The 12,512-nt window shown below is 34.3% G+C and overlaps 1 protein-coding gene and 1 long non-coding RNA gene across 4 annotated transcripts; both read right to left on the bottom strand.

Moving 5' to 3' along the window:
* LOC109357508 (integrator complex subunit 9-like) lies at positions 1,235 to 8,299 on the bottom strand. Of its 2 annotated transcripts, none has more exons than XM_019601510.1 (13): positions 8,240 to 8,299; positions 7,909 to 8,101; positions 6,386 to 6,503; positions 5,876 to 6,265; positions 5,547 to 5,761; positions 4,742 to 5,071; positions 4,393 to 4,588; positions 3,373 to 3,465; positions 3,185 to 3,276; positions 2,795 to 2,912; positions 2,531 to 2,616; positions 2,043 to 2,094; positions 1,235 to 1,936 (listed from the first exon to the last, which is right to left on the bottom strand). In XM_019601510.1, exons 3-13 carry the CDS (start codon positions 6,392 to 6,394, stop codon positions 1,424 to 1,426), a joined length of 2,094 nt encoding a protein of 697 aa, XP_019457055.1. In that variant the 5' UTR covers positions 6,395 to 6,503; positions 7,909 to 8,101; positions 8,240 to 8,299; the 3' UTR covers positions 1,235 to 1,423. The 2 variants fall into 2 exon arrangements, with proteins under 2 accessions (XP_019457055.1, XP_019457056.1); XM_019601511.1 differs by having other exon boundaries at positions 6,386 to 6,514.
* On the bottom strand, positions 10,470 to 11,309 carry LOC109356042. 2 transcript variants are annotated; one of them, XR_002108700.1, is made up of 2 exons: positions 11,179 to 11,309; positions 10,470 to 10,825 (listed from the first exon to the last, which is right to left on the bottom strand). It is a non-coding gene; the product is annotated as an uncharacterized LOC109356042 (long non-coding RNA). The 2 variants fall into 2 exon arrangements; XR_002108699.1 differs by having other exon boundaries at positions 11,172 to 11,309.

Genomic DNA, 12,512 nt, shown 5'->3' on the forward strand with positions numbered 1-12,512 from the left:
TATACAAAGATGTTTAAGAGATAAAAAACTTTGCATGTGAAATAAATTTAAACAAATCACACAATATCAGATAATAAAATCACATTTCATCACAATTTTTTATTTGAATTTTAACTATTTTGGATTACATCTTAAGTCTCGGCCACGGACATTGTGCAATAAGTATTCCCTCAGATTTAGTGGACAAACAAGCTACGCAAAACCAGGAAATAGACAAAAAAGTGTCTACTCCGCCAACAAAAATTGTCTACTCTGCCAACAAAAAATTTCAGCAATGGGGCAAACCAGTGAACATTGTTTGTTTTACCATCATTATTCTCATGCATCAGGTTACTTCTCTTGTTAATTGGAGTACTCACTTCTTCGCACATAAATTAACAGTTTAGTCTAATACATAAAGGTTGATTTGATCATTGAATATATTAGTTATCAATGATTACCTTGTAATTAATTATTTAGTCAAAGTTATATTAAACGATCACCTTAATATGTAAGCATTAAAGCGATAATTAAAATGATACGAAATAAAACTCAGCGACTAACATTCGTGCTAGTACACTGCACCTAGCACCTAGCACCTAGCACTTGTCATTACACCAAACAGGGGAACCACAAAATTACAATGTTTTATAGATTGAGTAATGTTCATTTGATATGACTAAAAATTTGTGCTCTCTCAGTAATATATTCCCAATGTAGGTAAAATATTTACAATGTGAATATGATATTTCTTTTGATAATTCTTATGATATATAACACAATCAAAATGCAGGTAGAAATCAATGCCAACTACAAGCTTTACAGGTACAAAAGCTTTGGATACATCCTCATTGTGCCATATGCTTAACAAGCTGGGAATGCAAAATAAACATTCTCCACCTTGAGAGAGGGTATTGGGCTTATTGTATTAGGCTATTGGGCTGTTCATATAAAGCCCCTTTCCCTTTTTTTGGTTTCTGTTTAGTTAGTTAAGTTGGTTTTGTTAGTTAGTTTCCTATTTAAGGCAAGTTTTTTATGGTTATCAATCAATCAATTGAATCATCATCAATAAAATACAAGCTTCACCATCAATAAATTCCGCTCAGTTTTTGATATACATTCATGTACATTAGGAGTTTCTCCCTAATTTATCTCAGGTTGAATTTCATTATCAACTCTACTTTCCATATCATTTCAAAAAATAAAAATAAGGAAACAAAAATAAACGTATACTTTCAAAATAAAACGGATGGAATATATAAATCCTATATATTTTCACTGGCAATTCAACTGGGTTTAATTGTGTGAACTTTGAACATAGGCAACTATTCTACTCTTCCAATGTACAAATAAACAGTGAATACTGGCATAGTGTTAATAACTGGTAACTATGAACAATATGCTGCAAAATGATATCACAAACATAAATAGAAGAAAATCTACATCAAACCCCACCAAAAATGTTGTCCACAACTTTATAAATGAGTGAAGCCACATTCTCATCAGCAGTAGTAATAACAGCACTGGTGGTTCCAATCTCTATCAAGGCTTTGCAAGGGTCTTGTGTGTGAAGAATACATAAAGTTTGTGATTCAGTGTCGCTAGCGGGTTCCAGAGATGCATTAATGCCTACTTTTGATAATGCAGCCAATAGCTTTTCGGAATCAGGTAAGCTGCAATGTACCAAAGACCTGCTTATAGAATGTTTCGGATCGTTATCCGGGAGCAAGTGATATCTTGCATTTTCCATGAATAGCTCCCCCTTTAATCTACAGATTTCAATTTGTTGATTTTTAAATGTTATCCTATAAAGGTGGGAAGCCAAATCCTTTGCAATTTTTAACTCTGAACTGTTCTTTTGGCATGATACTTCTAAAGTTTCAGCTTCAGTGTAATGCAAAACTGAAAAAGGCTTCTCACTTGGAAAATTGATCTGGAACCTCAAATCCTCAGGGAACTAGAGAATGAAAAACAGTAAAAACAAAAACAGATAATCAGTTCATAACACATGTATACATATAAAACAATGTGTATAAAGGATAAAGCAAACTTTGTACAATTACCAGAACCGTCTTTGGCTGTAATGTCTGCAACAAAGGTTGAACTTTCCGCAACCTAAATGTTGAAATCAAAATAGAGAGATAATGCTCAATACATAAATCAATTTGTTGTTACCAAAAACTATACTTTCTATTAACTGAATTTCAAAGAAAGCATAATTTTAAAAATAGACTAAAAAGTATCACGAAAAGGTAACTTGAAATGGGGAAAGAAAAAGGACACAACGATGTAGTCCTATTTCCTGACTGAAAAAAGATAACATTTGGTAACAGGGAGCATATCCATAAACTATTAATCTACAATGTTTATAGGCCAACAGTTATCAGGATTGTATTTTACATTATTAATAGGTTTTTCTCTCATGTTCTATGGCTCTATCAGTTATAGGGCTAGATGTTTTTACAGATTCAGAAAATGATTGGTGAGAACAATGAGACGTATTCATGAATGTGCATATTGGAAGAAGCAACTAAAGGAAAGGTAAACTTACCCGATCCCAGAGGAAAACACACACTGAAGAACCTTCATTGCAATTGGCTGGAAAGGTAAGAGTGCCAGCTCAGGATTCAGCACATCCTGCAAATAGTGAATTCAATGCAACATTGGTCAAAGCCATTCCAACATCATTAAAAGGACAAAACTTAGAAGACCACGTATATCAGTATACGTTTCTCTACAAAAAAGGTATTCAACAAATAAAATGACAGCAATGAACCATCAGAGGTACTTGTGTTATAGAGGGAATACATCACACCTCAAGGATAAGTAAAGATTTTGGATCCCCACACCAACATCGAAGCAGATGAACAGCAGGACCAATACGCAGACTCCAGTGACCACAAAATACAATGCATGGTTCCTGCCAATTCATTCTATGAGCAATTCAAAAAGAAAGTTCAGGTAAACAATCTTTTACTGATGCAATTTAATAAAATTGAATGCTTCTCAATTGTCTTAGCTGAGGCTATGATCAGAAATTCTAATTGAGTTAGGAAATACAATTTGCCCCAATAATTAACATTTCTAAAGGACATGATTTTGCATCTAGAAAGTGAAAATGGCACTAAATTTTATAAATCATTTCCACTAACCAACATTTCATTATAAGAGAGAAGAGAAGGGAAAGATAAGGAGAAAATCTTACAAGAGTTTGTGTGCATGAATAGCAGGGACTACATGAATCCTTTTCTCCTTTAGGAGCTTAACATATGCAAACAATAATTCCCCAGCAAATAGCTGCAATACCGATCAAAGTAGGTAAAAAATGTCAAATTTTGTAAATAGAAATATGCAAGTGCCATGGAACAAATTCATGAATATAAAAGTTCGTACCCTTTCTTGCCGTTGTTTGCAAAGCCACTCCGGTATGATGTTAAGAAATGCTAGTAATTCTTCAGCCACTGAAGAAAATATATAAACTGGAATCTACAAATACAAGAATAATTAACAGAAGAAGAAAGTGAGAAGTCATCAAAGGTTTTGCTCCAAAACTTCCATTTGCCAGTTATGTTTATTTGATTAGAAAACTCCATTGATTCCCACCCCAATTTACAAACTTTTGATGGAACTTTGACTTTCCCTGTCTTTCCCACATCAACCATAAAAAAAATGAAAAAAAAAATTAAACAACGAACACCGGCAAGCAATATCATGGGTCTAAGACTCTTAGCAAACAAAAATACAAGAAAATAAGAAACACAAAAAGAATCTGAGACTAGTACCACATAAATTGCTAAAGACAGGCATTTTACCACTGTAGATTTTCTAGAACAAAAAAAACAAAGCCTTTTCTCACTAGGTGAGATCAGCTACATAGATCAAATGACATCATTGCTTCTATTGTAAACCATGTCTTCAAACTTTCCATTTTAAACTAAATCATTCTTAATGGTTACACATAACTTTTCTCGGCATTCCTCTGCCTCCAACGGTTGGTGTATCCTCCACCTAATAGACTTTATTTATTGAGACTATAATGGTCATCTCCTGACATTACCAAACCACCTAAGGTGAGATTCTACATTTTTTTCCTTTGTAGGTGCTAGTGTCCCTCTGATGCACTCATACCTAATCTTTATTTTGTCTTGTATCTCAAATCAGCTACCCACAAATCCTTACCCCGGTAACATTGACTTCATCATATTCTTATTGGCTTTTTATTGCCTAGCATTCAGTACCATACAACATTGTGGCTAATAAAAAGATATGGATAAAGGCATGTAGTTTTGGAGAACAGAATACAGCAATTCTAAACAAGGCTAAATGATGATATGACCCCAGCAAAATATATTCCATTGTTCTTTGACTTTGATAAGCATTCAATAGAGAACATACTACAAAAAGAGAGGATACCTTCAAAGCTGAAGCATCTAGTGATGTTGCAATTTCCTCCAAAAGCTGCAAAATAGTTCCTAGTCGATTAACAGGAATAAGAACCGAACCACCACCTTTGACACACTCTATAGCACATGAGGATATGAAAATCAGTTTCTCCTTTTCTTCTAAATTTTCATCAGAGTTGAGGTTGAATTCATCAAAATTTTGAAAACTGCATTAATAATCAACATGGAAGTCAATCTTACCAGAAGAATATTTTCATTACCACACCTTATGGCAAATTGAACTATTAGCAGAAATAAGCAAACAATTGTGTCTATATATAACTCAAGCTTGAAGGGAATAGAATTTCAAAATACCATACCTCATAGGTAATAGCTTATCAGCAGTTGGAACAGAGTAATTATCCCCTTCCTCAACATCTTGTGTATCACACAAGGATGAGAAATCTGAATAAATTAACGCATTAGTCCCATGTAGACCGCGGTAATCAAAACTCATTGCATGAGCAGAAATGAAGCTGGAGCTCGAAAGATATGCAATATCTCCCTTTGGACCATTTAGAACCCAATTACAACTACCTATTTCTACACCTGAGCTGAATGCTTTTATAACCACTGTACCATTATAGCAAGCTTCCTCAGCATATTTAAGTGTGTGGACCTTTAGTATGCAATCCTTCACGTCAGCTGCACTGAGAAATTTCCCACGTTACAACCTCAAAAACCAAAATTTACTATATTTTAATTTGAAGCATAAATGAACTGAGCTACACTGTTCACATAATAGTGTAAGGACTAAGGAGCAAGGCATTAACAACACTAACAAGTAATATATGACTTAGATGGGATTTCCAAAGGAGTGTATAAAAGTAACACAAATTCTAATTCAAATAACTGGTGGATTCCCATAAGAGAGTCAATTCCAACCATCTCTGACTTTGTGTCAGGTTAGGGTGATTTTAATTGCATTTATTAACCAGTATCTAGCAACAACTAAATCAGTAACATCTGAATGTGAAACCATTATAATTGCTCAATCAAAAGATAATCAAATACATCAGCACATGAAGTAGTCAAGCATACTGCTTTAAGCTTCAGATAAATAATCTTTAGTCCTTTCCTTTGTAAATTTGTGATAAAATTCAAACTATATTAAGAGTAGCTCACCTGTATAAGGGCATCCACCCACCCAAATCCACTCCTTCTCTGCCACAGATTATCTCTCTCAATACAGAAGGAAGCATTTCAAGTTCTTCCTGCCTCAGCCATGGAGGGAAATCAGATTTCTCTGATCCATAAAACTGCCTCAATTCGGCATGCATTGATACAAGATCCTCCATCATTAGCTGGCCTAATCTTGCTGATGCTTCAGTTACATAAACCTAATCAATAGAAACAAAAAACTAAGCAAACAAAATTAGGGGATAGAGATTGACAAAAATGAGACCATATATTTCAATCAACAAAAAACAATCTTACGTCAACAGAAGAAATACCTTGGCTGAGAAACCCTTCATTCGAGTAATAAAGGGCAATCCCAGAATACCCATCGGACTGGAGATTAATACGACATCAATGAAAGAGATATTCCATAAATGCAAGTTCTTGACAGTCTTGTACCAAGGTTCTTCAAAAATTAAACTTTTAGCATCAAGGTGCTTTTCAATTTTCTGTCTCTTCTCAGACCCAACATTTGAGTTCAGAAGATCATTGGCCTCATTGTTGTTGCTTTCTTCAAATGGCAAGGCATCAAAAGCAGTAGGTACAGGGGAAAAGGCAATGAGAGCAGAAAGGTCTAGTGGGCAATCCATTAAGATTCTGATCCCACAGAAATTCAGCATGTGACACGGTGGCAAGTGAAATCCACCGCCCTTGCTCAAACATGTCTGCAAATCCAAAAAAGAAACAAAGATTTAAACCACTAAAAATAACTTTTTATGGAATGTAAACATAAGTTTCTTTCATATGCCACTACACAACACAAACGGATACAGTTAGTAACTCACAAACTTCATGTGTCCTCTAGCTTCCTGTAAAAGGTAGGAGTGACTAGTGGCTAGGGAAGAAGAAAAGTGGACGAACAGGAGGGCAAGAACTTCTGGTAGCACGTTGTCGCGAAAAGGCCTACAAATTCACTTCAAATAAGAGTCCAACTTGAAAAAATTGCAAATGGAGCAGAATCAAACAAAAATACTTTTAAATACAAATATATTTTATCTCTTGTTCTCAGGGCAGGTTGACTTGTCCAAAGTAGCATACAGAAGCAAAATCAGATGCACCAAAACACCAAATGTTAATCATCAAAGTGTGAATGAATAATGCATTGAAATCTGTACAAGCTAATGACAAAATAGAGCATCCAAAATATGGAAACCGTTATATAATTAGGCCCACCTCGGGCTGGGTTACATTTGAGCTACTAAAAAGTTGCCTAAACCTGCCCAATGTGGACAGCAGGCTTATTCATGTTGGCCCAGCAATCTTTCATTTTAGTTTTAAAAAATGCAACACATGTACAAACTACAAATACACTACTTTTAAGTTATAATAAAAGTAAGGAATAAGGATCACAACAACAACTAAGCCTCAATCCCACTAGTTGGGGTCAGCAACATGGATTGATCGACGCCATAATACTCTATCATAAATCACATCCATTGACAAAGCATTCCCTCTAAATATTTCCTAATTGTTTAAGCATTCCCTCTAAAAAGTGGACTAACCTCCATTTGATCGACTCTCCTTATTGTGGCTTCTACCGGTCTCATTCATACATGCCTAAACTACCTAAGGAACAATGTCCAAACCAACATGCCTATGCATGCTTATTATACATAGTTGATCCTAAACCCGGATAAAAGGTGAAGGATGTATTAGACAGTCAACAGACGACATAAGACTTTGTTGAATCTCTATGATATAGGGAATAATGATTACATTGTGACTGAAATTCATTGGAACGATAAACAAAAGAGGTTCCAAATACTGTGAATGAGAACTGTGACCACTCCCATGGATGTCCACTATAACAGAAACGGCACAAAATTCTCTCATGAATTTGTCCCCAAACTTAACATACATAGTAAGTAAACAATTCACCACATACAAATCAGTGTTAAATTCAAACTTAAACACAACAATCAGGAAGATACAATGATACATGATTAGATATATAGCCCAATACCGTTTTCAACAGATTACTTTTACTGTCTAATAAGTGTTTAAACAAACAAATAAATTAAAATAAATAAATAATAAGATGCCAGCTCAGAGCGGCAATCACAAATCCCTAATTTTTGCTCATATATGATAACAGCTTCCTAGAACCTCATATTTTAGTTCATTGAATAATTTATTGTAAATAGGCACAAAAAGTTATCCAAAATAACAAGGATACCTGAGCTTAGTTAATTCCTAAGCTTTCAAATAAGCTACAGTTTGGAATTATTTAAACATGTAATGGTTGATAATAATAGCAAAATAAAATGAAAGAAGAATTTGTTATTGTTAGTGTTAGTGCAGTGGTTACCTAACGTAATCACGTGAAAGCAATTGAAGCAAACGCAGTAGTAGGGATGAACGAGGACAGCTACAATGTCACTTTTCCGTGTTCGCGCCCTTGAAGGAACAAAGCGAAGATGTTTTGATTTTCAGAAACCAGCCGTATGAGCAACAGCATGAGCAGCAGATTCACTCCCACAATATAACAATCCCAACCTGATCTAAATCACATTCACCATAGAAAATTCTAAGAACAAACACCACATCACATATCCAATAGCAGAAGCAAGTACCCCAAATCTAAGAAAAATTAACGCTGACAAGGGACAATGATAAACTCGTACACTAAAGCCATTGACCCGAATTATATATTCTACACACATATAAGATAAGCAAGATAGGGTATGAAAAAAATAATAGTTGTTCCCCAGCGTGAATGGTAAATGGTTTCTAATTACAAGAATTGAGTCATAGTCACAACACATAACACTCTAAAACGCGCTTAATCCCAATCCTGTGATTTGTGGTTGTGAATCACACACACATGATTCTATTTTTACCATTTTCATGCATTCCATCAAACTATGAATCTCTATTCCTCGCTGATATCAACAGGTGTGATAGGATGAAATAAAAGTGACCTCTCCAACTTTATTTTTTTTTCTTTCCATACAGCTCATCATTCGTTTCATTACATACCTTTTAGTATCACATAATAATCAATAAAATCTATGATTCATCTATATTCGTAAGTTTGAGAATTGAGCCTCCGTGAGAGTGAAATGCCATGAGAAATAAAAAAGAAGGTAGGAATAGGATATCGGTTCATGGTTAAAGGAGAGTAACAAAAATAGAGAAGATGATGACCAATTATTCATGCCACCGCGAAAAGAGAATTCCCACCGTCATGAACCAGTGGCGCTTCACTCTCAATCGCGAGCTACCGGAAGCCAAGGAGAAGATGACCTTGGGGCTTCACCATTGTCGTGTCGGCACGACCAGCTCAGTTCCAGCCATGGTTAATAGCCTTCGTTGGCGCCGAATGAAAGGGAGAAAAGGAGAAGTAGAAGATTAGGGATTTGGTTCCCTTTAGGTGTGTTAGTCTTAGGCAACGGTACCCCCTGATCTTTTATTTCTTGCTTTCTTTTTTCCTTTTTTATTTATTTATTTGTTTTAATTAGTTTTACTTATTTGTTTTAATTATTTTTAATTCTTTAGTATTATTTTTTTAACAATCATATTATTATACCAAACAAAAGTTTACTAAAGTCATTATATTCTCTATTATTGAAATTTAGTCAAGCCCACCTAAAGCCCACATGTTGCTTTTTGTCCATATTTACAGCAGGTACACATACTTAGTGCCCCACCAAGAATTAGGACATTCAATTTCAGGAAACATAAATCCCTAGCTGTTACAAAGTTAACCAGCACCATAACTATGAGAGATGTATCAAGATGCTCCTTTTAAACACCTGCTTTAACTTTCACTAATACACTGTTTCGCCATGTTTTTATTGTTGGCAGACAAATTAGTTAAAATTCACAACACACTATCATCAAATCCAGACGAATCCAAAACTATGTATTGGGAAAAAAATCACATTAAAATATTTTGCACACCAATGAACATCGGTGGAAATTAGTTAAAAAATCATTTTTTAATAAGACAACAGCAAGAGCTTGAGCCTTGGTATTGATCGAATAGAAAATAGATCCGAAAAAGCAAAAAAAAACATAAATCTAACACGAGAACTCATACAATGGACACACAGCAGCAATAAAAAGCAATCAGTTTTACAAATTAATTAAAAACATTATAGTTTAATTAAAAAGGCCTAATTTAAAGAGGTTCAAGGGATGAAAATGGTAGATCGAGAGAAAAATTATGCGATTTGATTGAAACCTTGATAGAAGGAGCAACATTCGAAAGTGATGGATCAGATGAAAAGGAACCGAAAGCAGGGATAGCAGCTAAAGATGAATCGAATCGAGGAGCAAGGAATCTGGTACCGGCGGCGCCGCTACGACCACCGCCAGGCCTCAAGCTAATAAAAGTTTGGTCACCTTGCTGCATAACTATGGATCTAACGGTTGATGATGGAATCTCCGGCGTGGGTATGGATAATGAGGTTTAAGGATATTTCTCTCTCTTTCAAACTGTAGCTTATTTGAAAGGAAAAGTGGTAAGTTTGGTGGAAAGGAAAAGTGGTAATATCTACGAGTAAGTTTGGTGGAAAGGAAAAGTGGTAATATCAGATTATCATTAGCTACACAGATCACCAAGACCTATGCTATTGTATATAAGTTATGTCCTAAAGTTAAATTCCAACAACCTGCTGTTGAATAAATTCCTAATAGAAATTCTCTAATATTTTTTTAATATAAATATAATATAGCAAAAATGTCAAACTCCATCTTATATTTCTGGTGTTTGAAATCATAAAGGTTACAGAGCGTATTATCCAGACATAAGACTCAATTCTGAAGTCAAAGGAGAGCAAATTTTGCAATCTCAGTTTTTATGCCACTTCATATGCTAGAGAGGGTGGTGATCAGTCAAAACTACAATCTTTTACACATTTATAAAAATTTATTTTGTTCTTGCTGATCACGACACTTTGGTTGTGTGGGCAGCAAATTTCATCAAAATTTTATAGATGCCAGATATGTTATCCTTATTTCGGAGCCTTCCCTACAAATACCATTCATCCCGCAAATAATGCTGCAAAACGATAACAGGCTAGACCAAGAGTGTTTACATGAATACCTCTTTAAAATGCAGATGATGAGTTAAGTGCTTTGGGCATCCCATTGTTCTCCATTTGTTGATAGTATTCCTGAATAGAAGCCATCATCTCCTCCTCAGTTGGTAATAGTTCTTTACCCGACAAAACGCGAGCTACCCACTTGCATTTTAATTCCAATGTTTGGAAGATGATATCCTGGTCACAGTAAGCTATTTTCATTTCAGCAACATAATTTAGGTAAATTATCAGATAGACTTTATATGCAGGTTGGCATATGTGTATTTCTTGGTAATAACACATTATGGGATCAAGAAAACAGAAAACACCCAATTCTCAATTTCACAGAACATGAGGGAATATGTAAGAGGATAAATATAAAATTCATATCTTGCCTTGGAAAAGATTTTAACATGACATATAACATTATGATGATAATGATAGATTCACTGGACCTATACAATTTCCCGCTTACTTTCTGGAAATTATTTAAAGACAGCAAAAATGTGTTTTACATTAGACAGAGAGAGAGAGATCTAGTTACCAGAGACCTTTTCAGGTATACCGATGGAAGATAGCCGAGGAGCCAATGCAGGAGGGGAGACATGCTTGTATAACGGCCCAACCCGATTATCCTCAACAGATACTATTCCATTTGTTTCAAGAAATGGATAGCGATACCTAGATCTGTCAAATTTAAGTCATAGATAGTAAATCAGTAAGTCAGAGATTTATTCAATGGATAGTTTTTTAAAACTTATTTTTTTTAATTGTGATTATTTTATAAGTCTAATATCTATATATTGTTAATAATTTTTTTTATTATAGTTGGAATATCATTTATTATTCATATGTGAACTATCGTAATTTTTAAATATGATACCTCATTTATTATTTAATTATCAAGTAGTGCAAGAGTCAGGATAATTAATTATCCACAAGCATAATCGATTAAGTCCAAACACTGTTTAATCGATCAAAACCAAGCTTAATCGATTAAGTGCAGTCTGTTTTAGTTTTGCGTAAATTATAGGAAAAACGAAGTAAGTGAACCGCAACATCTATTCAAACCCTTCTAGATGTATTCTGACCTGCTGATACCCAACAATTGAGGTGAGATCTTTTGCTTCTTCAACAACTACGACTATATAATTAAATCGATTTGGAAGAGTTGCACGCTATTTTCTCCATATTTTTTCTCATCTATATCATCATTGTTCTTCATTTTGTTCATGTGCTTGCCTATTCGTGATAAATAATCACAAATATTTTCATATTTTCCTTTCCCCATTAAAGGAATTGGCGTTTCAAGCATTGCAACCTCGTTCGTTTGACTAAATCAACACTTTCATGTGTTTTGAGAAAATTTTCCCAAACCACTATTGTTAATTTAGCACTAAAAACTTTTCTCAAGACATACAGCTCCATAGATTGACAAAAAAATAAAGTTTTTTTTATTAAGTAAACAATTTTTCTCAACTTATTGTGTATGAACTTTTCCTTTAGCTTATTCAATTGGTTCAACAAATCATTTCTTGGTAATTTCTTCATACTCACTCATTGTTAAACATAACTATATCAAGCATTTTCACCTGCCATTCTTTGATCCACTATCATGCTTGAAAATTTTTGTTTGTAAATGTTGAACTTGGTTTATACTTGTGCAAACTTGTGCTTGTGCTTATTGTCATTTTGACACAACTAGCTCCTCTAGTAAATGTTGGCAAATAAAAATATTTGCCTCGTAGAAATTGAGATATTATAGAAAAACAATAAGACTCAAAATAAGATTAAGAACTCTCAAAATAAGTAATTATAGAGAACCAAGTTTAATTGCTTTTTTTTTAATTATAATAAGACCCAAGTTCACTATATGGTTACTAAT

Source organism: Lupinus angustifolius, chromosome LG09 (assembly GCF_001865875.1).
Source record: "Lupinus angustifolius cultivar Tanjil chromosome LG09, LupAngTanjil_v1.0, whole genome shotgun sequence".
Taxonomy (NCBI): domain Eukaryota; kingdom Viridiplantae; phylum Streptophyta; class Magnoliopsida; order Fabales; family Fabaceae; genus Lupinus; species Lupinus angustifolius.